This window comes from Rousettus aegyptiacus, unplaced genomic scaffold, assembly GCF_014176215.1.
Source record: "Rousettus aegyptiacus isolate mRouAeg1 unplaced genomic scaffold, mRouAeg1.p scaffold_m13_p_1, whole genome shotgun sequence".
Classification (NCBI taxonomy): domain Eukaryota; kingdom Metazoa; phylum Chordata; class Mammalia; order Chiroptera; family Pteropodidae; genus Rousettus; species Rousettus aegyptiacus.
The window spans coordinates 10589973-10617921 of NW_023416284.1; the positions used below are offsets into that span (position 1 = coordinate 10589973).

The window sequence follows — 27949 nt, forward strand, 5'->3', positions numbered from 1 at the left end:
CAGGTCCAGATGTGCCCAGAGGAGCCCAGCTACACCTAGGACAGTCTTTTCAGAAGGGCAACAGATCCAAGCTCAATGCCCAGCAAAGTGGCTTTCAGCATCCTCGACCCTAGCCTGTTGGAGATACCTCGTCCCAGGCCACAGCCCCTCAGCCCCTCCCCCGCTGCCTCCACATGCTCGACCGCGGGGAGTTAATTCTAGTTCTCCAGGCCCAGGCATGAGGCCTCCCATCGCAGGCTGTTAGCCCGGAGCCCAGCTGAGTGGCGAGAGGCTGCAAGCTTTCAGTCTATAATAGAGTTGCTGAGACAAGCGGAAAACTGCAGCCGAGTAAACAGATAAATAATTGAAACAGTGACAACACATACCTTGCTGCTTTGTGGAGTAACACTTTCATTAGCTGGAGGCAGCACGGACCTGGGGATGCAGGTGGTGGGGATGCGGGTAGGGGGCAGCTGGGAGCCCAGGACACTTGGGTCCAGCTTTTAATCAGCTGTGAACAGCTGGGCACCTGAGTGGGCTCATTTTCCAGCTCAGGCTTTATCATCACTTGGTTGGGCCCCTGACTTCTCTGGGCCTCTGTGTTCCTAGGTGAAATGGGGCCATCCTGGCCTGCCTCAATGGCAGCCAGAGGAGAGGGAGTCCCCCACTCTGCCCCCTTCTCTCCATCCCTCATGTCAGTAGATCGGATTCTCCTCAGCCTTCTCTGGGGTCCCCTGGCTCCAGATGTGCTCCTTCAATCCATCCTTACACTAAGGCCAGAGGGAGAATCTGACGCTCGCACCCCCGCGCCCCGCCTTCCCGGGTTACCGAGCGCCTTCGTCTCCATGATGTGGCACACGGTTCACTCCCTTGGTCCTTTCGCTCCACTTCCTCTCTGCTCCGTGCGCTCAGAACACAGTCTTACCCGCCCCGGGGACTTCGCTCCTGCTGTCCCCAAAAAGCCTCTCGCCATTCGCCAGGCTGTTTCCTGCTTTTTCTTCAGAAGGCAACTTAAATATCTCTTACTCCAGGAAGCCCTCTATGACTGCCATGATGGGGCAGCACCTCCTCCGGGCTCCCCTGCTATCCTGGGCCCACCCTTTGCGAGATTTATCAGAAATTATTGTAACGTGGCTTGTTTGTCTCCCTGAGAGATCTTTGCGCCAGTGACCGCCCCTGGCCCCCAGGTCCCCTCCTCTCCTCCTGTCCTGCCTGATCCCCCATTCTGGCTCTTCTCAGGAAGGAATGGCTTTGGGGTCAGGCTGCGACTCCGTGGCTGACTCTGCGAAACACATTCACACTCTGGCTCTGTCTGCAGCTCCCCAAGCTTTGCGTGTCATTTCTGCAAGGCTAACCAGTGGGGTCACAGAGTGGGACCCCCTCGTGCAATGGAAAGGGACAGAGAGAAGAGCCAGCTCTGCTCCTTCCTAGCTGTAGGAGCTCAGGAAGTCACTTCGCTTCAGAGCCTCAGTTTACACATCAGTAAAATGGGGATGACCTGGGAGGATGTTAGCGACAGGTGTGACATCTCCCACCAGAGCCATCTCCAGGGGCAACAGGGCCGTGGGCTTCCTGGCTTCCACATCTCTGCGGTGTCCTGGGAGCTCACTCACTGCCCGGAGGAGAGGTGTGGCCAGGGCTGGCTGCTCACTCACCTGCGGCTGCCTCTGCTCTGTTGCAGGTGATGGACGGAGGCACCATCAAGCAGAAGATCTTTACCTTCGATGCCATGTTCTCCACCAACTACTCGCACATGGAGAACTACCGCAAGCGAGAGGACCTGGTGTACCAGTCCACCGTGAGGTAAGGGCCTGGGGGCCGGGGGTGCCGCTGCTCCAGCTCTTTCTCGTGCATCCCACGATGCTCTAAGGGGTTCTCAGCGTCACCCTCTGTGGGCTTAAAAGACAGGCCTGGAGACTCTGCTGCAGAGGTGGGACCCGTCCCTGGAGAGGAGAGGCAGAAAGGGGTCCAGTCGGAGGTCTGCCGCAGGGAGCACACCCCTGGCATCGGCCTCTCCAGCCGGCACTTGCAACAGTCCTCTGAGGTGGTTTTTCCAAACCCCTTTTCCAGGCGAGGTCTAGCGAGGGTGAGCCATGTGCCTGAAGCCACACAGCCCGGAATGCTAGAGCCGGGGTGCGAACCAGCTCTGCCTGGCCCGGAAGCCCAGTCAGCATGTTCCCCCACGGGCCCCGAGCCTGGCAAGGGAGACAGACCCCAAGCAAGGGGCCTCCAGGCCAGGAGCAGAGGCAGGATGAGGAGGAAAGAGTCCTTGGAGGCAAGAGCCTTAATATGTCTACCCCTCTCCTCTTCCAAAGACTTTAAGGTAGCAGATCCCGCTCCGGACCCCGCCATGCTCCAGGTGTACGGGCGCCCGCGGCCCCACACGTTCCCTTAGAGGCCCCAGTCCCTTTTATTACAATGACCTTTACACTTACTGGGTCCTCTTCCCAGAGCACCTGTTTCCCTTTGGTCACCTGGTAAACTCATCAGCCTTCAAGCAAGCCCTCCTGTTGGATGCCTGTTTTAGATGCTCTTCACCCTCAGTAGATCTGATCTGCCCCAAAGCCACTCCTCTAAGACCCACCCCCCACATGAGAGGGGGGCTCGCTGCATTAATGAAGAATGGCTTCACACAGGCACTAAACGTGAACAATTTTGCACACACACGCACATGTGCATGCTTTTTCACACTACGCAGCCTGACCCTCCAGGAGGAGGAGGCGCCCCTCTCCACACCCAGTGCTTCTCTCTGTGACTGTGAGTGTCAGAAGGACAGAGCACATGCTCCCCCTTCACCTAGTACCCTCCGCTCTCAGCACAAGGCCTGGCACACAGCAGGTGCACCAGGAAGTTTGCAAATCGAGTGGGGATGACCCTGAGTGCGCTCCTTGGTCCTTCGAGCCTCATTTTCTCTGTGAGTAAAATTAGAAAATAGATTAAGATTGCCCAGGGCACACGCAGCTGGCATAGGGACTCTGGCAGGTGGTCCTTCCCTTCACACTTTTGTAAGAAGAGAAGGTGGGTGTGGTTACCCCCCCAAGGACTTTTCTGGGCTTGATGACAGGAGCTCAGACCCAGCCACTTGCTGGAGACAACCTGGTGAGGAGGAGGAAACAAAGGGACTCTGAAGGGATGTACAAGTGGCCACACAGGCGTCTTCCCTCATCTATTTATGATTTCTCCTGCACCCACTTCTAAAGAAGATTTGAGGCGCCTTAAAATATTAAAGCACACGTAAGACCAGCCAGGGACAATCAAGATGGAAATGGAGGTAAAAGCTCATTTTGGAGAAGAAAATGGTACTATTCTGGGAAGTTGATTTTGCAGCAAGTGTGCATTCGAATGGCCCCAGAAGCCCGCTGCTGCTGCCCACCCCTGCATAGTGACCCAGCCTGTGAGAAGCCGCTCCCCCCCACCCCGCACCCTCCCCTCCTCCACCCCAAGCCTATCCCATCCTTTCCAGTGCCCCACCCCCAGCCTCAGGTGTGAGCTTTAGCATAACTTCTTGGCTCCGGTTCCTAAGCCAGGAAGGGAACCCAGAGACTATCAGAAAACCCCTGACCTCCACCTTCCCATGCTCACTGGAGCTTCCTGCCCCCCCCCCCCCAGGACCTAGTTCAGATCCCAGCTCAGCCACTTCCTGCTGACTGACCTTGGGCGAGGTCCTTAACCTCTCTGCACTGGCTTCCTCGGCAGACTTCACACAATTGTTGTGGGATTTAAGTGAGATTTAAGTCCCGAAGCCTGAGTTCAAATCCTGGCGTCACCCCCCCCCCCCCGCCACCCTTGCTTTAGCGTAGTCTTGAGTTGAGTGGTAACTCGGTCTCTGAAGGGAATGACAACAGTAAGAAGCTCACTGCAGCCTCATGAAGATCTGACGCCTTAATTCACATAAAGTGCCACCACATGTGCTAAGCGGTGCGTGGTTGCCATTATTGCCCAGAAAAAAAAAAAAAACCCTCCTCCCTTCTCTGTTAGGAAAACAAACAAACAAACAAACAAACAAACCTCACCACCTTCTTCTGAATCTTACCAGCCTCCTTATATGCATTTTTCCTCATTCGATCGTCATAAACGGTCCCCTGAACACAGGGACTGCCGTGTTTGTTGGTTTCTACAAGTCCTGGTTTTACAGACAGGGTCAAAGTCAAGGGACTTGCCCAAGGGTCCCCTGCTGAAATGACATGAACTTGGTCAGACACCGATCCCGCCCCATCTTACCCGGACACTGTGTAAGGCCCAGAGAGGGGAGGAGACTTGCCCGAGGTTACACAGCGGCCCTGGCTCGCGGCCAGTGCTCTTCTCCACTCGCTCCCCGAGCCTCGGTGCCCGCGGTGGTCTTCCAGGCAGAGAGCGCCAAGGGAGAGTGGCCAGCCCTGAGCAGGCCACGCTGGAAGGGAAGGAGGGAGCAGACTCTCTCAGAGTCTAATCGGCTCACGCCCCAGCAGCCTCGCTGGAAAGGGCTGCTTCTAGAGGCTACGGGGCCCCCCTCAGGGCTTGGCGGTGGGGAGCAGGACTCCACATTTACATATAAATGAAGATATTTACAAATTAATGCATCTCAGCTCGAGAGAGTCCCAGCTCCACAGCTGTCTGAGCCGCTTCCTCTTCAGCTGGGGAAAGTAGAAAGAGAAGGCTGAGGAGATGATCAGGAATTGGCAGAGAGCAGTTTCCTGGCAGCCGAGAGGAACCCCAGGGGCTCCCAGAGCTTTTCCTCCCGCCGGTGGGGTTCCCAGAGGGGTTGGGGTGGGAGTGGGTGGCAGGGCTTCTGCCCCGGCGTGAGGGTGCAGTCGTGGCTGACTTTCTCAGCTGGAGTGCCAAGGAGCTGACGGCTCCACTGTCCCTCCCACCCCATCCCCCACGGTCCAATTCCCCAGCAGGACTGAGGCTCAGCGGCCTCCCCAGAACCTCCATGATGCACCTCAGTCAGCTTTCTTCCCTTCCTGGTCATCTTCCAGCTTCCGGGGACATCGTCCCAAATAAACCGCTCGCTCCTAAATCCTTGTCTCAGGGTCTGCTTCTCAGGGACCTCCTAAATGGGGACGTATGATATGGGTGACAGTCCTCCAAGCTGGCCGCCTGCATGCCCGCTGTCCTGCACACCTGCCCCCTCGCACCCCATTCACTGTCTCGCCAGGCCGGGCACAGGCACAAGAGGACCAATGGACCCCCCTGGAGAAGGGGTGATCGCGTGGGCAAAACTCATTGGTCCCTGCAGAATATGGCTATCCCCAGACAGCAGCCATGACTTTCTTGGCCACAGTGAGCCTTCAACCACTCCTACTCCACACACACACACACACACACACACACACACAGACACACGGTGCCTTTCATTTCCCATAGCCCCAGGCAGTCCCTTGTCTCATTCCATCTGCTCGGGGTGTCATGGAGAGCACTGGGCAAGTCTCACTGGCCCTATTTTGGCGGTGAGGGAAATCTAGACTCCAGAGGGAAGTGTGCTCCCTCCCCTCGCACACCTTGCCCACCTCTCTTCGCCAAGGCCATACTCACCTTTTCAGATTCAGCTCAAAGGGCGCTTCCTCCAGGAAGCCAGTCCTGACTGCCCACACTGGGTCACATATCCCAGTGTACTTCCCCTCATCCACTTACTGCCCTGACCCTAGGTGTTCAAAGTCTTCCTCCCCGACTAGACCAGAGGTCCCGTGATGACAAGGACTGGGTCCGATGTCGTCACCACCGTCTCCCCAGCCCCCGGCCCAGCAGGGCCCTTCTCCTCCACCACGCACGTTGCGGTCGATTTGTAAATATAGATGAGTTAGTGGTGAGGCTGTGGTTCTTCCGCTGCAGTACTTCCTGCTGTCAGATGAGCTGAGAAGAAGTCAGTCGGGCCTCTGAGCCTTCTCCCGACATTTGCGTCATTCATTCATCACAGGGAATTGAGCAATCGCTATATGTCACCGACGGCACTAGGGACAAAACAGTGAACAAGACAATCAGACTTGCTCTTGTGAGGTTTATGATGTAAGGGGTGAGTAGAACAGACGATAAAAATATATTCAGAATGAGGAAAAATATTTGCAATTGGTGATGAGCGTGGCAGAGGAAATAAGGTAATATGACAGAGAATGATGGGAATAATGTGGGTACTATAAGGTTTCTCATAGGAGACAACATCTTAGCAGGGCTCTGTAGGATAAAAAGAAGCCAGCCAGATAGGGTTGGGGGTAGGGAGGGCATTCCAGGTAGCAGGCGCAGCAGGTGCAAAGGTCCTGAGGTGAGAACGCGCTTGGCCTGGTTCGGAGCTGCCAGGGGGCCCGCATGGCCAGAGTTCAGGAAGCAAGGAAGTAACTTGCCATTTATTTTCAGCGTCCTGGAAACCACCGCGATGACGTGTTTTGCAAAGCTCACCCCGGCTGCTGACTGGAGGGCGGGCCGGAAGTGCCAGGGAAGGAGGACTAAGCACCCTGACACTAAGCGTTCGGAGTCTGCGGACAGGGAGGGAAGTCTCTTCGCGGGGCTCAGGACTTAGTTTCCAAAGCTGAGAGAAGCTGGGAGGGGGAGCTGGATGCCTACCTGGGCCGGCAGTGCCAGGCGGCAAAGGTGGGGCCAGAGAGCCAGCCGGGGACCTTGTGAGCATGCGCCATCCATCCGCGAAAGGCCAAGGGAGGTTGCGAACAGCTGGGTGGATGGGGTGGGCGGCGCCTGGGGGCTTCGTGGAGAATGTGAGTGCACAGTTAAACCTTCCTGATTCACACAGATCAGGGGCCGGAGATGTGGGAGAAAGCAAGTAAGTGGAAACAGAGCCAGGGGGATCCTGGACGGGGAAAGAAATGCCACTTCTTTCATTACTTTGAGATGCAGCCGTTCGCATAGTCACTCGACAGCGCAAGTCGAGCATTTATTTGCTGCACCGGAGGCACAGAGCTGGGGGGGCGCCCATACCCCGAGAGGGGGAAGGTGGAGCCCCTGCCTCTGTGCAGTGTACGGCCTGCCCCTCCCCCACCCGCATGAGCTTATCAGCTCCGGCCGAAGGCTGCACTACATCTTTCATCTCGGGAACCCCAGAACCGACTTGGCATTTAGAGAGGAACGATAAATATTTGTGGAATGAAAGGAGAGAAAGGGGAGATAAAACACGGAGATAAATAGCTAACAATTCAAGTAATAAAGTGATAGCTGTCATAGGAAGGACTCAGATATCACGCAGTGATGAATCAGAGACGGAGAGACTGGGGAAATCATGGAGAAGGTGGCATTTAAAGTGGCCCTAGAGCGTAAGTAGGTTTTAGACAAAGAGGAAGCGGGAGCAGGTCCTCTCCGTGGAGGGCACTGTGCGTGCAAAGGTACGGCGCAGGCAGTGCTTCCGTCCTGACGAGGCCGCTCCAAGCAGGCAAAGGTTTCAAAGTAGAAGCCCCCTGGAACCTGTTCAAATGAAGGAAAAAAAAAAATGTAGTTGGTTTCTAAACACATATTAACTGTCTGGTCCAAAGAGCAGAGAGGTTTGTTTCTCTTGGAAAAGTTAAGTGTCCCTTCTGAGTCTCATCCATTAGCGCACAGGGCGAACTCTTCGCCGTTTCTCTTCTTTCAAAGAAAAATGCCGCCTGACCCTTGTTGATTTCAAAATCTGAGCCCCACGGCTCCTTCCTCCCACTGCATGCCATCGTGAACCAAATATCTTTTTTTCTCACATATACACAGCACGTGCTGCTTGCTCACGAAACGGTCATCCACCTGTCCATTCATTTGATCACTCAGTAAACACACATTGAATACCTACTATGTGCCGGGCTGGTGCCAGGCACTAGACAACAGGACAGACACAGGCCCTGCCCATAGGAACGGACAATCGAGGTTGCGCCGAGTTCTCGATGCACCGCACACCCATGCCTCTCTCTCCCCCACCCAGAAATCACCCAGGAATGCAAAGAGCAAGAGTTGTAATGACATTGGAAGAATAACCTTGAGCTCTTTCCAGCATTTCATTCATAACAAATTGTGCTTCTTAGTTGCATCAGAATGGAACATCCCAGGTCTTCCAAGTGGGAGCCAGGTTCCCATCTCTAAACCAAGGGATGTTTCAGCAGCCAGGGATGCAGTTCTCCTCCCAGCCACAAGGGGAATTTGGGACAGGCTGCAAAGTTAGTCACCTGAGCAAAGAGCCACCCTTGGTGGTATCTGTCTACACTGCAAGCCAGTCCTGGGTCACCTGCATTAAGATTACCTTGGAAATTGCTTTAAAATACCAATTCCTGGGCCCCACCAAGACAGAATTGGATTCAAGTGCTCTGGAACAGGGCCTGGAAAATCAGTCTTTTAAAAAGTCTTCCAGGTAAAGATGTTGGCAGCGAGATTTGGAAAGCTCTGCTCACACAGCACCTTCCATCTGCTACGATGTGCAGATTCTGGCCAAAGAATTCAGCAGGAAGCTGCAAGGCACAGATAATTCTAGTTGCTGCTGGCAGCCGGTAGCTGACAGACGATCGCCCTTAGCCCCCCGGGGCCAGACCCATTTGTGTTGAAGATGACAAAGTAGCTGGACCAGCCAGTGACCTCCCAATGCAGAGTGACCTCCCAGGCACTGACCAGTCCCAAAGCCTGGGCCACCCTCAATATCCAGCTACCACTAGCTATCAGAAGAATGGCACACAGTTGACATGGAAGTGAGGCCTTGACTGCGGGTGGGGTCCCCGGGAGCAAGGTGCCCTGTCTATAACTCCCTGACCAAGGCGTTCTCCCCAAGGGTGGAGTGCGCCTGTGCTTTCTGAACCAGAATTCTTGTTGGACCCAGTCCTGGGCCTTCCAACCCCGAGCACCAGTTAGAGAAGGGAGAGTTTCTGCCCTCACCCCCCGGTGTCAGGCCTGCAGGGAGCGCTCTACAGAGATTATGAGAATCTGCATCCGGCCTTCCTCTCTGGGTTGAGTCTGTCAGCGCGGGACCCTCCCTTCTTCATCTCTAGGCACAGGGCCTAGGATGGAAGCCCAAGGCCTCAGTAAAGATTAGTTGAATCAATAGGCTGACAGGTTATCCAAATGTGGAATTATCATTTCAAGCAGTCAGCAGAACTCTTCCCCATCCTTCATCTGGTTTAACACTCATGACCATCCCGTGGAGTGCAGATCTCAGACTCATCGAATCCGGTTGTGCAGATGATGACACGGAAGAATGGAGAGGTGTGGTCGCTTGTTCAAGGTCACCCTGTTGGAGCATGGTAAGGCCTGGGTTCCCACACAAGCTGTGGTATTCCACGGGCCATTGGAGTCATATTAGATCCCCGGACCATTGGGTATAAGCTCATTCCGCAGTCGTTGAGGGCCTATCCCACGCCAGGAACTGGCAGGCAGCTCAAGTGACTCAGTGAGGGCATGTGACCTTCTGTCCTGATGTAAGCTATAAGCCCGAGTTGCTTGGTGCCTCCAGGTAGGAAGCTTCCAGAGTCAGTCACTACCTTACGAATAGCCACTGCCTGGCAGTTCCAAGCCCCCAAATGACCTGGCCGAGGAGACAAAGTGGTGCCTAATCCTGGCTCCAGGAGCGGGACTCAGGGAGTCTCTGCGACTTCAGCTGGCAGCATTGATTCCATTGACTTTCTGAGAAATCCATTTACCCCAACACACTTCTGCTGCTCGGCCTGTGTCCCCATGAGGGGGGCGCCCTCCCCGGCGCGCCCAGACTCTCCACCTGCCCCTGACGCCTGCTCCCTCCCCCTGGCCCTCCTCCTCCTGTTGACCTCTCAATGCCCACTTTCCTCCTTCCCCAGCAGTTGCCTGTCCTTCTCTGCCGTATTGGAACTCAGCAGGGCTGCCAGGCCCCGTTCACTGACCCCCACCAGCTACCCCCCCCCTCCCCACCAAGAATCAGTCCTGCTCCAGGCGCAGTCTGCACTGAATTTCTGCTCTTCTTGTGCTAGGTTACGACTCACTCACACGAATGCTGCCTTCGCCATGGCCACGAGCAGCCCAGGCGGGCAGGGCCTTCCTTCTCCACGGCCCAGCTCCCTGCACAGGCTGGTCCTTGGCGCTCCCCCAGGGCACTCCTCCCGAGGCCCCTCACTTCCCACCCCTGAAGGCCAACCCTCTTCTCTTTGGGTTCTTTGACTTTCAGTCTTTCCTTCTGCTTCTGTGGTTTTCCTTTCTTAGGGCAGTATTCTTCTTTGCGTGATTTCTCCCCCTCGCAAGCTCACACTCGTCACGGGGGCTTTGTCCTCTCGTGCTGTGCGCACAGACGTGCACATGCTCACACGGCGCTTTGCTTCTCTCCCTGCACTTCTTCGCATCTCTTGGCTTGGAGGCCCTCTATGCCCCACGATCCTCCCAGCAGCACAGACCCTGGATTCCAAGGTTCCAGAGGCCCCAGAGACCCCAGAATCATCCAGTGGGTCCCTGTTCCACATTGAGAGAGGGGGTCAGGAGCACTTGTCCACGGCTGGGTCTTGGGTTCTTGGAGACCCTTGATGCAGGGGACTGAGATGTGCTCTGTGGAGTCCACAGCTGCTACTGAGCAGCCTCCTCCACTCACCTGCCCCATTTCTCTATTTGCCCCCAGGCCCACAAGGAGGCCTCTGGGACCCCCAGAGCGCTCCCTTTTCTCACCAGTCTTTCTCCCCTGGGGAGGGAAGTGTTTGCAAAGCTGTCTGCTGCCCTCTGGTGAGACACTGGGGTATTGCAACTATGGGGGCTGTCCTGGGGCTGTGGCCCCCAATCACCAAGAATAGGTCTTGTCCTTTAAGATCAAGGACCTTCCTTTCTTCATCTCTGGGGACTCAGCGCCCAGCACAGGGGCTCGGTAGAGATATGTTAAATAATGAGCTGACAGGCTATGCAAATGTGGAATTATTATTTCAAACATTTAGCAAAACTCTTTCCCATCCATCATTAGCTTAAACCCTAATGACAATTTCATGAAGTACAGATCTGAGATCTTAACTACCAGGATCAGGCTCAGACCAGAGAGAGGAAGTGACTAGCCCATCAGCTGGGAGAGCTTCCTCATCAGACAGAACTTTCTTTCCCTGGGGGGCCTCCCCAGCAAGGCTGAGCCCCTGCACTGATAGAATTGGGTGGGAAGGGGTGGGGGGGGGGTTCTCTGAGGCAACCCGTTTCCTCCTCCAGGTAGCAGTTTGCCTTTTATCAAAAGGCTTCAAGAGACAGTGTCTTCACCCAGAATCAACTCCAAGGAATTGCAAGGCCAAGGTCAGGCAGCGACCTGGCCGGGCGAGGAGAAGGAAATTCTGATACGTGTCCCATGTACTATGACATGTTTCAGCCACCTCAGGAAAGGGCTTGCCCTAATTACATATTTGTCATTTCAGAAGTGTTTCTTTGTTAATCATAGACGTCAAGACACAGGTGTAAACAAGGGAGGTAAGGGCCTTGTCCCCGTGGAGGCGACGTTCCCGGGGCTGTGCTGGCAATACAGGGAGAGTGAGGAGAGGGGCTTCCGTGCAGCCTGGGTGGTGAGGTGCAGCAGCCGGGCAAAGACCAGGGACTGCGCATTCGGCAGAGGAGAAGCTCAGAGGTGCCAGGGCTCGAGAAGTGTCAGGAGGAGGAGAGAAATCAGCAGAGGCCAGATCTCATGAAGCAGGCCTCTTGAACTTGACGGTGCACGGGAGGCCCGTGCAGATTCTCCTTCGGTGGGTCTGGGATGTGGCCTGAGTGCCGTCTCCCAGGAGAGCCCGGGCTGCTGCCCGGGGTCCGCACAGATGCCCCCGCCCCGCCCCAGCCAGTCCATCAGAACTTTGCGGGGCTGGTCAGGACACAGGTTTTAATGTTTTAAATCGACCAAGGTGATCCCATTATGCAGGCCAGTTGGAGAACTACTGTTGCAGAACATTCTGGGTGTTAGAGTTTGGATTATATTCTAGGAGTGATGAGGAGTCATTGAAGTTGGTCTTGTTTCTATTTGTGTGTAGTGAAAAGATCCACTTTACCTATTGGGGAGAATATGAAAGTGGAGGTGGGGAGACCAGGGAGGGGAGGCGGTGATGGGCTGGCCGGGAAGGAGGTGCAGGTGGGGAGACGTGATGGGAAAAGACTTTGGGAGCAGAGAGTTGACGGTGACCTCTACGGCCATGGTCACAGCACTTAGGTGGAGGGCTTTTCCTTCCTGAAATGGGGTGACCGGTGAGGACCGGCTAGGGCTGGGGGTGGGCTACAGGATTCACGTGTCCCATCTGGACCAGGTTAGGCATGTCCGTTAGACACTCGAGCAAGCAGATCGGTGGAAACACAGAGCGAGGGGGAGGCTGTGGTCAGACACAAATGTGGGAGCCAGCAACACGCAGAGGCCATGTAAAGTCACTGTCCCCTCCACGCTCAGGACAGTGCAGCCAGCAGTCTTCAGGCCTCACCGAAGCCACTCCCCTCATTCTCCATATGGCCCAGAGACTGTGGACGACTTCCCTAAGGTCACACAGCAAGTCAGCCATGGAACTAAATCTCAACTTCTAACTCCTAGAGGGTGGGGGTCATTTCCACTCCTAGAGCTCATTACTGCTACCCACAATCACAGTTCCCAGGACAGAGCTGCTGAGATGGCAAATAATTTATATATCTGCAGCCAGAAAACGCGAGCTGTTAGAAATTATCTACAAACACACACACACACATATGCACACACACAATCTTTTTCCTTCGAAGTAAAAAATCAGTAACCGGCTGTCAGCTTTATTACTAATTACGCGACTACTTTATTGCTGGTATTAAAAAAAATTGAAGGCTAAAAATGTCCGGGAAAGACTTAATTTAGTAAACAGTTCAGAACAAAGTATTTGTCGCTGTAGTATTTCTTCACATTAGGATTTGCTCGGGGTGATTCAAACCTCCTCTTTACTATATTATTGCAGTCTAATAAAGTTCCCAGGTTCTGGGAGAATCTTCTTTGCCTCAGAAGGAAATTGTGTTTTGGGAGGTGAGGACTGGGGGGGTCTGATGGAGAACAGCAGAGGGGAGGGAGTCTGGTGAGCATTAAGGTCCTGGAAGAGCGTGGCTGGGAGAAGGCAGGAGACCTGAGTGCACTGCAGAGCTCGGAGTGAGCTTCCCATGGTGGATGGATGGATGGATGAATGAATGGATGGATGGATGAATGAATGAGGAAATGGAGGAGGAGCTCCCAGCTGAATCACCAGGTTGTTGCAGAGCTTAGTCAAGAAAAAGGAGTCACCCAAAACTTGCCATTCATAGAGAGAAAGGAGAAAAGGTCGGGTGGGCCATTCATTCGCCTTTTGCATCAAATAGGTACCTGTGACCTCTATTTGCGACTGAGGGGATGAAGCCGCACCATCCAGGCTGCAGGGTAGGGAGGTCTTTCTCATTTTACAAAAAAGGCAAAGGAACAACCAGAGAAGTGGAGCGATTGGCCCAAGGTCGCACGGTCCAGTGTGACAGAGAAGCCAGGGCCCATGCTTCCTGATGTCCAGTCAAGCGTTATCTTTTTCTTCGCAGCTCCCGCCAGCTTATGCCCTTTCTCTGTACACCCGGGTCCCTTGACACCTAGATCCTCTCTAGCTCTCCTCTGTTACCCCAGCATCTGGAATGATAACGGGCACCTCCATATTTCTGATGTGGATAAGTGAACTCCTAGTCAGAGGGCCGGGTTAGTAGACCACTGCCCAACACTCAGCCAAGAGCCCTGGGGTCTCGGGACTAGAATCTAGTCCTGAGTCTGCAGTGAGGCTGCAGGGTGACTTGCCCAGTCACTCAGCTCCCCCGAGTCTCGATTTCCCTTTTACCCATCGCGAAAATGGGAGGAGGCGCCGGGCGCCGGCCAGCGCTCCCAGCTCTACCCCTATCGGCCCCTTCCTCGCCATCCTATCAAGGGGAACAGGGGTTGGGTCTGGCCCCCAGGGTGACTGGGCTTCACGCACAGCCAGGGCTGAGGTCCAGAGACAAGTGCCCCAAGTTCCATGACAAGCCAGGCACCATCCTTGGTGCCCGTCGATCCTGTGTGTCGTATGTGGATTCTCAGGAGAGCAACTCACCTTCGCTATCACAATTTCCTTGTGAGCTGAGCTGACCCTCCTAATTATTATTTGGGGAGGTTTGAGGAGGCTCAGTTAATTGATTACATATTTCCTTCCTCGACAGGGCATTTGTTCCGTCGTGTCTTTTATTTTCTTCCCTGCTAGGTTAATATTCCTGGGTACATTGAGTATTTTGTGGGGACCGCGGGACTAAAACCAGTCATAACTCTCCCCCCGGCTCACCAACCCTGCCGGGGGTGTTTGAACACTTTAATTTAACTTCCCTGGACCTTTGCTTCCTTATGAGAATGGTAATAAAGCCAGAGCCCTGAGATTTGAGGACTAATAATAATGCTAATGCCAGTGTTTATCAAGATCTAACCGTGTGCCATGCCCTGCTGTAAGCACTTTACACACGTTGACTCATAAATCCTCACAATGCAGATGCTATTCCTGTTCCCATATGTAGGTGAAAAGTGAGGCTCAGAGAGGTTACGTGACTTGCCCAAGGTCACCCAGCCAGTAAGTGGCCAAGCCGGGATTCAAACCCACCAGCTGTGTGAGAGCTCAGAAGCAGGACGCAGGCTCCTAGGCCCTACTCTGTAAGTACTTCAGCAGACTTGGGGTTTGGGGACATGGGACCTCCCCATCTCCCTTGGCTGTGGTGCAGGCAGGTGGGCAGCTACGTTTTGCCCTCCTGCCAGACGCTCTCCGTGGTGACACTGGGCAGGACTTGGAGCCTCAGCTACTTCATAAGTAAGAAAAGAATAATGATTTCAGCCTCCCAGGCTGTGGTTAGAGTTGTAGGAATTCTTATCTTCAAAATACTTGATGTCTAGCACGTAGTGGTATTAAGTCAAAGACAGCTGAATCACAGGTACTTGCTTATAATAACACGCTTCTAATATATATTTTTTCTGTAAGAGAGAAAGTCTATTCCATATTGTATAACAATAACAATTACAATAATAATAATAACAATGGAGGGGAAAGGTCATTGATTCTTGGAGTCTGCAGTCTGTCTCCACATGCCCAGCAGGGACACCTGTTCCTGTGGTCCCAGGAGCCTCTGTCGTCACCCTTCCATGGTTTACCTGTCACTCCTGGAGGCAGAGACTATGTGTGCACCCACCTGCCCCACCCCACCCTCTGCAGAGCTCAGCACAGAGGGAGTGCAGAGAGAATGAAAGAATGAATGAAGGCTCTGGCTTTTCCTTCTCCTTTGTGGGGTCCCTTTCCTGGACCCTTCCCCTGAGGGACCCTCCGAAGCGCAGCTCCTGCCCCCATTCTGGCCTAGAGATTTGCCAGGAGTGATCGGGGAAAGGAATCACTGGACATTTTGTTCATTCATTCATTCAGTGACCGTTTCTGAGCCCCTCCAATGAGCCAGAGGCCAGATGAGAAGAGCTGGGGGACATGATCGCAGAAAAAGAGCCAGACTCTCTCCCCAAAGGAAAAGCTTCTACTCGCTGAGCACTTACGCTGTTTTAAACATTTTACAAGGATTGTCTCAGCTGAGTCCCGCAACATCCCACGAGGCAGGCTGTGCCCCATGCCCCGTTTTATAGATGAGGAACCTGAGGCCCAGACAGACCTGTAACGAGACAGTTACAGGACAGTGTGCTGAGCCCCGGGATGGGCTGGATGGCCCAGGGCATGCAGGAGGAGCCTTTCCATGCCCAGGCTGCCGTATGCCAGGGATGCAGAGAGGGTATTTGCAAGCAGCCTGGGTCTGGGGGCGGTTGTGGAGGGTGGTAACCTGCGGGCTTTGTAAGTTCTTTCCTGGTGGGGGAGGGGTCAGAGGCCCAACACCTGGCACCTCCTTCTCGGTGCTTGTCCTTCTGCTTCCTTCGCCCACCTGACAAGCCTGACCACTCAGTGCCCCCCCACACACAGCCTGGCTCCCCACTTCCCACCTCCCCCAGGGGCCCTCCTCTGGGGATTCACACAAGGGGCACAGGTGGAGATGAGTATGCTGGGAAGCCAGGCAGATGGCCCAGATGATCCTGTGAGGTGTAAGGACCCAGCAGAACTCGAATCCATGCCCAGGACCCATGCAGGATTCAGGGCAGACCCAGGATTCTAAGCAGACATCAGTGGCGTCAGACAGCTGGGAACGGCCAGCGCTCAGGTCAAGGTGCTCAGTCTGGAGCCATCTCTGCAGGTGCTCAGGTCAAGGTGCTCAGTCTGGAGCCATCTCTGCAGGTGCTTTGCCCCAGGTTAAGCACATGGCAAGAGGCAGAGCCAAGGTTTGGACCCAGGCAGCCTGTGCAGCTGTCTTTCTCCACTAAACCACACCACCTCCAATCACCGCTAGCCTGGAAGTTCGCTCGCTTGTTTGGATGTTGCAGGTGGAAGAGTCTGGGGCATATGGAGGAAGGGGCCAGGCTCTGGGGTTAAGCAGACAGGAGTAGGGAGGCCAGATCTGCCCCTTTAGTGCTGTGGGACCTTGGGGAGATCATTTGGCCTCTCTGAGCCCCTTCACCACACTTCCTGCTACAGGGGGCTCAGTCCTGCTCCAACGGCTGCTCCATCCTCCGCCTCTAGCCGGCTGCTGAAGGCCTGGCTCTTCTCTGCCTCTGCAATGTGCCAGCAGAGGCAGCAGACGATGAGCTCTGGGCCCCGCAGCAGTCAGCCGGGGGTGCCGGGGTTTGATGGAGTAAACACCAGGGCGCCCTGGGAGAACGAGCTGATGAGAACGGAGTGGGACTCAGCAGAGCGAGCTGATGAGGAGAGGCTGGCACCATTAGCCTTCCCTGCTCCCCGCTTGCCCAGCCAGCGATGCCGGCCTTCCGATTTGGGGCGTCGAGGGCCACATGGAGACCCTGCCAGCTGTTCTAACTGCTGATGGGCCAAGAGGGCCCCTGGACTCGTTATAAATCCTCTTTAGATGCCACTAAATGCCCCGAGTCCTTCCCATGACAGCAGGCACCTCATCCTCTGCTGAACATTCCCCATCTTCAGCCTCTGGAGACCAACCGAATCAATGCCAGATGCCTCTGCCAGACTTTTGAGGCTTTCCACTGGGAGGTCCCTACCTATTTATTTCCTTTTTACATTAGGGTATCACAGAGACACAGGAAAGTGCTTAAACTAAGGGTCCAGTTCAGAGAATTGTTACACATGCATATAACTTAATGCCCACCCACCGCCCAGCATTTCATAAGGTTTCCTTCTTCAAGAGGAAAACGTGATTCTGACTTTTGAATCAACTTTGATTTTTCCTCTCCTTGCTCTGCACACGGATAGAAACATGTGCCGCGTCTGGCTTCTTTCGCTCAGCAGGACATCTGGGAGATTTGTCTACGTGGTAGCACCCGTCAGCGGCTCATCCTTTTTCGTTGTTGTATAGTACTCCGTTGCATGATTTATTACAATGCATTTATTCATTCTCCTGTGGAGGGACTTTGGGATGTTGCCACCCATTGTGAGCAATGACAAGCAGAGTTGCTTTGGACATCAGCATTCCTTTCTCTTGGACGCGCCCCCAGGAGAGGCACTGCTGGAGCGTAGGGAAGGTGAATGTTTAGCTTTAGTGAGGTGCCTGTGTTAGTTTCCCAGGGCCGCCATAATAACATACCACACGCCGGGTGGCTCAGACTTATTCTCCCACAATTCTAGAGGCCGGATGTCTAAAATCAGGTGTCAGCAGGGTCACGCCCCCTTTGAACGCTGTACGACAAAGTCCCTGTCCACCCGTCCCTGGCGTCGGCTGTTGCCCGCAGTTCTTGGCATTCCGGGACTGTGTCTCCAGTCTCTGCCTCCATCCTCACCTCACACGGCGTCCACCCTCTACGGGTCTGTGTCTCCGTGTCCACATTACCCTCTTCTTATAAGGATGCCAGACATTGGATGGGGGCCCGCCGATCCAGTGTGACCTCAGATTAGCTTAGCTATATCTGCAAAGACTCTATTTCTGGCAGGTACTGGGGGTAAGGACTTCACACATCTTTTGGGGAGACGTGATTCAATCCACAGCACTGCCTTAACAGTTTTCCAAAGTGCTTTTCCCACCAGTGGGGTATGAGAGTTCCGGGCGGTCCACATCCTGGGTGCTCCAACCCTCGGCCCAGGCATAAGGGTGACTCCCCTTCCTTAAAACGACCACCATGCTTTCCCACACCCTGACCTTGCAGAACCAGAACCCACCACCTCTGCCTGACAAAACCCTCCCCATCCTTCCAGACTGAACTCGCCCACCTCCCCACCCAGGGAACAGGCCCTGAGACCTCTGCCCGGGCGGAATTCAGTGGGCCCCGCCTCTGCTTCCTGATTCGTCACGTGATGTGGAGGTTAAGGCTGCAGGCTCAGGAGTGTCAGAGCCGGTCTTCAGACCCGCACGAACAAGTGTCTCAGGTCTCTGATCGGTTTCTTTACCTGGAACATTCTAGATGTCCACTTAGGCTCCCTCCTCTGGTCCTTCCAGGTCTCTGCTCAGATGATACCTGCTAAGAGAAGCCCCCTCCGACCACCTTGTAGAAAATGGCATCCCACCACCATCTTCACCTGGTCTTTTGTCTTTTCATAGGCTGTATCACCACCTGGAGTTCCGTGGGCTGTGGTTACACGCTTGCTTGTTTAATGTCTCTCCATCTAGAAATCAAGTTTCCTCTTGTCTCTTGCCCATGCTCGGCTCCATCTTCAGCGCCTGGAGTCTCCAGGGGGAGAATCTGTTTCTTGTCCTTTTGAAGCTTCTAGAGGCACCCACATTCCTTGGCTTGCGGCCCTTTACGGCAATGGCGTCACTCCAAACTCTGCTTCTGTCCCTGCTGCTGACCCTCCTGCCTCCCTCTTCTGAGGACACTTGTGATTTCATGGGGCCCACCCGAATACCCCAGGGTAATCTCCCCATCCCATGATCCTTTCTCACATCTGCAAAGTCCCTTTTGCCATGTGCAAGGCACCATTGCCTACTTCCTTTCTGTATCTCCAGTTCCCTCTTTAGGCTCTAGCACACAGTAGGTGCTCAGGAATTCGACATGGGCTTCTTGAGGGCAAGAGCCCCTGTTATTGATCCCTATGCCCCTGCTATCCAGGGCGGGGCTGGACAGGCTAAGGGGCTCCAAGGTGTTTATTGAACCAAGCAGACCCACTAAGTGCTGTGTGGGGCCGGCAAGGGGAGTGAGGGCCCGGGGTAGGGACAGGTTTAGGAGGGGAAGGAGCAGCCAGCTCATGGAGGGCTCGGGCTCCCTCACGGTGTCCTTGAACTGGACTTCTGTTTTGCATAATAAAGCTAAAGCATGAGGAACACTTCACACAGGGTAGAGTCACCCTGGAGCTTGGCTCCCAGCATCTGAATCCCAGCTCTGCCACGTACCGGCGGTGGGACCCCAGGCAAGTCACTGCCTCTCCGTGCCTCAGTTTCCCCACCTCTAAAATGGTGATGATAATAACAGTACCTACTTTGTGGAAGGCTCGTGAGTCTTAAACGAGTTAATAAAGCTCTTGGAACTGGCACGATGTCCGTGAGACAGGAGGGCAGTGATGGCTGTGTGCCTAACGCCTTACGTGGATGTCCACAATCAGCCAACACCAGTTACCAAATGCCTGTGACGAGCAGGCACAGTGCTGGGCTCCGGGGAGACAGACGTGAGCGATTGGGCCCAGGCTCTGGGACACAAGGCTCTCGATTACCATGTGGGGACAAATTGCGAATGCTCCCATTTTACGGGTGAGAAAATCGAGACCTAGGCATACTAAGAAGCTGAGACCCCACAACAAGAAGGCAGAAGAGCTGGCATTTAAAACCAGACAGCGTTCCGGACCACTGTCCTCCACCATTCAGGGTCTTTCTGGACATCTTGGAGACAGTTTCAAAGCAAGGGTCTCTTCCTTATTACGGCCATCTCAGGAGGACGTCAAAATCTGGCTCTGATCAAATTAGGCCCGTGTCGTGGTATAACTTTCTATATTCACCATAAAGCTAATAAACTAATAAATTAGACAGAATGAAAATATCATTGGGCAAGACTGCGCACTAAAGCATTGCTGTAATTACTCTCACGGCCGGGGCCAATTTCTCAAAATTTGCCTTGGCCAAGTTTCCTCAGCTCACCGTGTCCCTAATAAGGCATAACTCACTCTATAAACATTAAATTGACTTATTTATTTTAAATTACAGTGGAACTGAAAACCACCTTGATAAACCTATTCTCATGCATCTGCCTTCCTCGCGAACATAGCCCAGCGATTTATTTTCTTAAAAACAAAGACCGTATCTAGTCTGTTTCCGCCCTCCTCCTGCAGCCCAGCCTGGCTGTTCCTCTCATGACTCGATTCCAACTTTAGAGATCTGACTCATTCTCTGGCGACTAGCGAAGGTCATCCTTTCTGTATAAAGACGATTCACGCCTAATTAATAATAATGATGGTGCTAACGTTTGAGTGTGTATGACCAATGCTGTGGGCTGGGCCCTCTGCTCCGGCCTTCGTAGTCGTGGATTTTCTCAGTCCTCGTGATAAGCCGTCAGGGGCTATCCTTCACAAGCCCCGCTTTGCAGAGGAGGAAATGGGGTCAGAGAAGGAAAGGGATTTACCTGAGGCCACACAGAGAATGACTTGGAGCAGAGCTGTGACCCGGCCAGAGTGGTCTGAGGCCAAAGGCGTGGTCCTCACCTCTGTACAGTCTTACCTCTCAGCAAACTCACATGGATGCCAACGATGCATCAGTCTGGGAGAGCAGCTGGGAATTTCGGCTGGTCTGTGTGTGTATTGGTGGGGTCGGGGGGAGGTCTGGACAAGCAGGCTGTGTGTACTGGGGGCCCCAGGAATCCAGTGGAAGCTACTGAGTCCAGCTGACAGAGGTACAGGAAGATGAGGGGCTTGCGTGGTCTATCAGAGACCATGATTGGTGGGGAAGAGGGAGAGGACCAGACAAAGAACCAGGAGGAACGCCTTCCAGGGGGAGGGTGCAGCAGAGGCAAAGGCCAGGCGGTGTGTCCAGAGATCTGCGGCTAGAGCGAAATAAAGGGAGTGTGGAAGTACCACGTGGGAGGAATCTCCGCAGCGGGGAGCACTGGTCCTGATCCAGCCACAATCTCCTGGGCTATTCTCCCTGGGACCCACGGAGATGATGCCGCTGTCAGCTGACAGCTGTCTCTAAGCCTACACGAGCTGGCCCACATAGAACCTCCCAGAACCGAAGAAAGAGGAAAACTCTGGCTCTGGCCAGGAAGCCCGGCTGCACTTGAATCCAGGGTTTGATGATGTCATCCTCCTTGGAGATAGGCCTGGCACCTGGGCACATGTGTAACCTGAGGCGAGCTCCTCGTGCGTCAAATGGGAATGGTGACACCTACGTCAAGGGGCTTTATCATCAGCCTGGGTCCTCTCTGGGGCCCACATGCCCAGCCCCTTGTTCAGCATTTCCATCTGGCTGCCTCTCAGGCAACTTAAACTCAAACAGAGCTCACGGGGTCCCCTCTCAGCTGCTCCTTGCTGCTCATCTTGGGGAGGGACCAGGCCATCAGCCAGCAGCTCACACTAGAAACTCAGAAATTCTCCGGACACCTCGCCCCCTCACTCGCCATATCCGATCGGTCCCTGTGTCCCATTCCCTCACACCGCCTGCATTGATTCCAAGATTGTTCATTTCTCTCTAGGTCCCCAGCTAGACCAAGCTGTCAGCGTCTCTCATCTAATGCCACGGCAGTAGCTTCCTAGCTGGTTGGTCCATGCCCACTCTTATCTCTACACGGCAGAGCTAAGATGCAGACTAACTGTGTCCTGCCTCTGCCCTCATCCTCTCGAGTTTCTTCAGTGACTGCCATTCTTCCTAGGAGAAAAACCAAGCTTGTTAACAGGAGCCAGGGGGCCTGTGGGGCCCGACTCCTCCCTGCCTCGCCCTCCACATCCTGCACCACTACCCCTCACTCCCCGAACCTCCCTTCACGTCTTCCATGACCGTCACTCTTCCGCTCCACCAGGCGCTTCACGCATCTGGTTCCCTGTGCCTGGTTCTCCACCTGCCCTACCCCACTACCTCACCTGCCAAGTCCCGCTCCTGCTTCCGACCTCCAAGGCCCTTCCTAGGAAAGAAAGCTTTTCCTGACCTTTCAGTGCAATTTGGTCAGGTCCTCCCAGTCAATTTCAGTAGCACCGTGGATGTCTCGCAGGACTCGGCACACTATTAATTAGACATATATTTATGTGGTTAGTCCTATCGCTGTCTGGAGCACTAGAAAGGTAAGCTCCGTGAGGGCAGGGATCATGCCTGCCTTATCCACTATTGTCTCTCTAGTAATCACCCCATGTGCTATTGAGTGGAACATGGCATTCAATGTAGAATTGATGAATGTGTGATGGATGGATGGATGGATGGATGGATGGATGAGTGGATAGATAGTTGGATGGATGAGTGAATGGATGTTGGGTAGATGGATGAGTAGATGGATGGATGGATGGATGGCCAGATGGATGGAAACACTTAATATTTTTATGAGATCCTATGTAGAAGCTCCCAGCATAGTGCCTGGCACGGAAAAGTCACTCAGTGTCTGTCAGGTCAGAAACACAAAGCTCTGCCATGCTTCACGCAGGGGTTTCTGCTTGCCTCTCAGGCTCACTTACTGGAAGGCAGAGCTCCTGATGGGAAACCAAAACCCAGAGCCAGTCAAGACAGAGGTATGACAGAGGCCAACTGGGGTCCTTGGCCTGTGCCAGTCACTGGCCCTGGGCTTTGCCGGGCGATGACGCAGAGCAGTGGGGGTAGGTGGCCCTGAAGACCTTGGGCTCTGTCGTAGCAGAGCTGTCATCGGTCCCATCCTTCCCAGCATGGTCATGGCCACTGCCAGACACACAGACAGTGAGTTCCAAAGCTGGACATTGAAGAATGAATAGGGTCCCTCCTGCCCTTGATGGGATGGCCCTTCAGTGCCTAACAGACACCAGAGCTGCCCAGCCTTTCCTGCTTTTGTTCAGGGACTCAGAGGGTCCTGTTCTTGCTTGGGACTCCACAGGGACTCTTCTTTTTATCAGCTCCTCCTCTCTGCCCCTGAACACTGACTGGGCTGATCAATTCTCTGACTGCCTAGTGTGCAAACCTCCTCCCGTCCATTCCGTCGACGGGTCTCTATAACCCCTGTCCCTAAGCCCCAGCCAGAGTCCTTCCCCAGGGTGCCGATTCCTCTCAGATAAGATATCGATTTGATCTCGTCTCTTACATCGATGGCGGAACAGTCAATCTTGCAATGTTATCTTTGGCGTGTTATTTAACCTCTGTGTGCCTCAGTTTCCACAGCTATAAAATGGAGACGATTGCAGTACATAATACAGTACATTACGTAATAACGGCCACAGGGGGTGCTGGGAATTAAATGAGCTAATGCATGTGACGTGCTTAGGACCGTGCCAGACACACCGAGTGCTGTGCGTCATCTATTATTATTCAGCAACAGATGCGGGATACCGAAGCATGTGCCCAGCCAGGTTCTAGGTGCTATGGGTACAGGTAGACAGACGGGCCCACTCAGCTAACCTTAAAGAACAGCATCCACCCTCCGTCCCACTTTGCGGAACTGATGACATCTCTCTCTGTCGCACCCTCTCTGTGACCTTGGGTAGGTAGCATAACCTTGCCGAGCCTTAGATTTCCCACATGCGCAGCATCCGCCCCTCTGGGGTTCAACGAGGACCAGAGGTGGAAAGGACAGTGCTTGGAACCAGTGCATCCTCAATCGACGAAGGTTAGTCTTGTTCGTGCCAAGTTTGTTCTTCAGAACCAACACTTGCCCCTCCACTCCCGGGTCTATCAGCAGGGAAAGAACATTCTATCCTTTCTCCAGACTACTTATCTCACCCTTCCCCACAGTCCTGGAAGGTGGGCATTATGTTACCTGATTTTACAGATTAGGAGACAACATAGAGAGGTTAAACAAACTACCCAAGGTCACAGTGCTTGCAGGTGGCAGAACTGAGATGTGGCCCAAGTCTCTCAGATGCCACCACCTGTGCACTTAACCACCAAGCCGTACACCTCCCCAGGGGAGCCACTCCTTGGCTCCAAGAATCAGGACAACCAGATCCAAGAGACCCAGGAGCCAGGACAAAGCCTCCAACATCCAAAACTCATTTAAAAAAGTGGATTCTCAGCACACACCCACTTTCTCTCTATGGGCACCCTGATGATGCTATGCTCCTGGGAGCTCCTGGTCCTTTCCCTTCCCCGCACCCAGTCTCTGGGCGTGAATCCACATCCTTCCTCAGGCCTCTCAAAGAACAGCAGGGGAGCCCTGAGTGATCAGAAGATGGATAGACACCAACACTAACGACAGCGATAAAAAAGAAGACAAAACGATGGCGAACTGTCCTAAGTGTATTCCACATATTATCTTATTTAATCCACTCGACAGTCCACAGGACTGTCCCGAATTTTAAGGTGGGAAAATGCAGGCTCAGAGTGGTAAGGTACTTGCTCAAGGTCACACAGCTTGTCAGTGGAGGAGCTGGGATTCAAAGCCAGGCTCCAGGGTCCATGCCCTCAGCGCCGCCATCTTGGGCATCCATAATCTTCACGCAGGTACGCATAGTAGGTCTGAAGGACGCAGGAGAATGGTAACCTGTCAAATAGAAGAACTTCCTCAGAGCCAGGGGCTGAGCGTGTTAACTCTAGATGGCTCGTCCCAAACCAGGCTGATGGGCCACACCACCCCTAGCTGTTGGCGTTTCCCTGGGCCGATGTAGCTGTGAAATGACATCGCCATGGGTCTGAAGGAGAGCCCCTGGCCCCTCCTCGCAAACTCACAGGTGGGTGGACAGTTGCTCCTGCCTCATTCTCACCTTCTCGACACCGCCGCATCTCCTTACGATGGCAATTAGCAGAAGGAACAGATGGCGGAGGCTTCAGCTGAAAAGTGACGCGTCCCTTCGAATGCACCCGTCTGCCAAGCCACTGCTCACTTCCGCAGGCCTCGTCTCCACTGACGAGGGGCGTGTGTGTCTGTTCGATTAAACAGGACTGTTTTCGTTTTGAACTTGGTGAGAATCCAAGATGCTCAGTCCAGGAGCTTGATTGAACCCAGTGGGTTTCGGAGTGAGGACTTCCCCACGCGCGTGGCTCTCACCTCAACTACTCCATGGCGGGATCGACTCTGAGCACTCGATGGTCCCAGCTCTGGCCCTCCCTTGCCCGTGCAGTTTCCCTTGTAAGTCCTTCCTCTCATGGGGCCTCACTCACCGACCAGAGACTTACAGGCCAAAGCTGGCCAGGAAACAAGTTCTCCGTAACTGACACTGAATTTTTTTAATTAAAAAAAAGTTTTCAATTAAATTAATGATAAACTTTTTAAAAATCAGATTGTATATACAAATCTTCATTTTTTGGCTTTTCTTTAAAAAGCTGATAATGTGGCCTTTTTACGGGTGATTCCCAAATTATAGCAATTGGCGGCCACAAGTAGCGGCTAGATACAAACCAGGGAATGACCTCTCCATGGTCCGCTCTCTATTGTCTGAAGTTGTATCAGTCAGAATTAGCTTGAGCTACCTGCAGAATAAAAAATGAAACAAATAAGTTTGTCTTAAACTAGATGCAAGTTGGTTCTTCCTTCGCCTAAGAGTCTGTGTAGCCCGTCCAGAGCACATAGGGCCTTCCGTGGTGTCAGGGACTCAGACCTCTTCCCTCTTAATGTCTGCTCTGCAAAGCCCCCACTCTCGAGGTCACCTCAAGGTCTAATAAGGCTGCTCCAACTCCAGCCTTTAGGTCTATATTTCAGTCAGTAGGCAGGAGGGAGGGGAAGGAGACCTTAGGTAAAGGTGGTTCCAAAAGTTTTACCTAATACTTCTACTTACATCCCATTGGCCAGAATATAGTCACAGGGCCACCCTCGCTGCAAGGGCAGCTGGGAAATGTGGTCTTTATTTCAGCCAGCCTTATGTCCAGCTGTCAGGGCTTCTATTACTATAAAAAGAAAATAGCTGTTGAATTGTCTAACTTCCTTGCACAAACCATAATCCCATGAAGAAGAGGTCTTGTTTTCGACTTTGCCTCTGAGTTCCTGTTGCTTCATCGGTAATTTGCGTACTATTGTTCACCTCATAAAGTTCTAAGGAATTTACGAGATGACGGACGTGGAAGTGCGTAGCAAAATACGTGGCACTTAATGTCAGTTCGGTGAGGGTCGGTCTCATACATTCTTCCCCGAGGCGTCCACAGGGCTCACTCACGTCCCTTCTTCAGTCTTTGCTCAACGTCCCCTCTCCTGACCACCCTGCTATTTAAAAATTTCAACCCTCACCTCCACTCCCAGCATTCTCTAGTCCTGTCCTATCTTTATTTTTCTAAATACACATTTGAAGCTTGCTTTATTTACGGTCTGTCTCCCTCACCTAGACTACCAGCTCCGTGACGACAGTGATTTTTTTTTTCTATATTGTTCACAGCTGTATCCCTAGCACCAACAGACCTTGACACATCGTAGGTATTCAGTAAGGATACGCCGAATAAATGAATGAATGCATGAATGAATGAATGAATAAGTGAACAGTTATTTCTTGACTATCGTCCACACGCTAGGCACTGTGCTAGATGTGCAAGACAGAGCAGAGGTACTTTCCAGCTTCCACATGCCCGTGGCATGGAGCCCAGAGCCAAACACACTAAGATAAATACCTATTACCTTGGATGGGATCTCGGTGCCAGCAAGAGTCCAGGCATTTTAATTTTGTTTTGACAAAGAGGCTGATGGGAGAGGCTGGCTGGCTCCTCGGTCTCCCATCTGCTGGCAGCCCTGGGCGCCATGGCCTGACCTTCCCTGCTCTCAGCTCCACGTGGCTCAGGACAGTAAAACATAATTGGCCTGCCCTACTTTTTAAGAGAATCCAGATTGAAGGATTGGGTTTTCTGGTGGGCTGACCTGTTTAAGAGCCTTAAGAGGGAGCTGGGAGTTTCAATTTTCCACTGCCAAAGCGAGGCTGTTTTTAGCTCAGCTTTGATGAAACGGCAGGAATCAGGTTCGGCCACGGGTCACCCATCAGCTGACCCAGTTGGGAAAGGCCTCCTGAGGGGCTCCAGGCTCAGCTGCAGGTTTGTAGGGAAAGTTAAGGTTTGCTTTACTCAACCAGAGTAATGGGTCTTGCTCTGACGTGGCGCCGGGGCCATCCCAAAAGAGAGAGCAAGCTCCAGGCCATTCTCAGATGTTTCATCCTCTCGATGGGCCGGACAGGTCTGGGTTTCCGCCCCAGCTGATGTCTAGGCATTAGCTGTGTGACCTTAGACAAATTGCTTGGCCTCTCTGGGCCTCAGTTTCCTGCTCTGTTCAACAGGTTTGCCATTTTGATCTCAATTGGAGGTTGTAGGTACTAAATAGTAGAATGTCCGCTGGGCGCGGTGTCCATCTCAGACCTGGAGGGTACTTCCCCCTTCCCTCTCCCTGCATGAAGCTGGGCTGATTGACAGCCACACCAGAGGGCCAGGCCGGCTTAGGCTCCAGCAGACGAGGCTTCTCTGAGTTGCAATGCTTCAGCGTGCGGCCTGCTTTTCTAAGGGTCAAGAACAATCTCCTTAAGCCTCTTTTCTGATCCTTTTAGCAAACTGTGGTTGAAGGAATTGGCCCCCCCAGGCTGCTCTGGTCTCAATTTAGAGGGACCCAGGTGATGGATTCTTGTTGGAGTTTGCTTCCAGGAAAAATGTGGTCCCTGCAGTTGAAGAAATCTGCTCTTAGTCACCAGAAAGCAGAGCCAAATCGTGCACCCCGGGGCCTGGGCCACCTTGGCTGGCAAGAGGTCCAGAGCCAAAACCATAGCTGACCTCAGAGCACCCACTCAGGCTGCTGCTTCCCCTTTAAGACCCTTCCTGGTCTGTGCGATTTTGTTTCTGTTCTGCCGCTGACCGACGACCCTATGGAAGCCCAGGCCACTCCAAACTCGAAAGGCAGTGAGAGTGGGGCTTCAGGGCATCAGCTCCGGAGCCCGACTGGCAGGACGCGAGCCCCAGCTCTGACGCCTTCTGACTGAACACCTGTCAGCAAGTTCTAAACCTTACACCATGCCTCAGTTTCCTCATCTGTGAACCCGGGATGGTGATACTAACACCTACTTCATAAAATTGTTGT

The 27949-nt window shown here is 53.4% G+C and overlaps 1 protein-coding gene across 2 annotated transcripts in view; it reads left to right on the forward strand.

The window, feature by feature from the left end:
* IGSF21 (immunoglobin superfamily member 21) overlaps positions 1-27949 on the forward strand; it is a 227148-nt gene that overhangs the window by 152623 nt on the left and 46576 nt on the right. For both annotated transcript variants that reach the window (XM_016128301.2, XM_016128302.2), the window contains one exon: positions 1661-1782. In XM_016128301.2, the coding sequence (XP_015983787.1) occupies positions 1661-1782 (122 nt within the window). The remainder of the gene's footprint in view (positions 1-1660; positions 1783-27949) is intronic.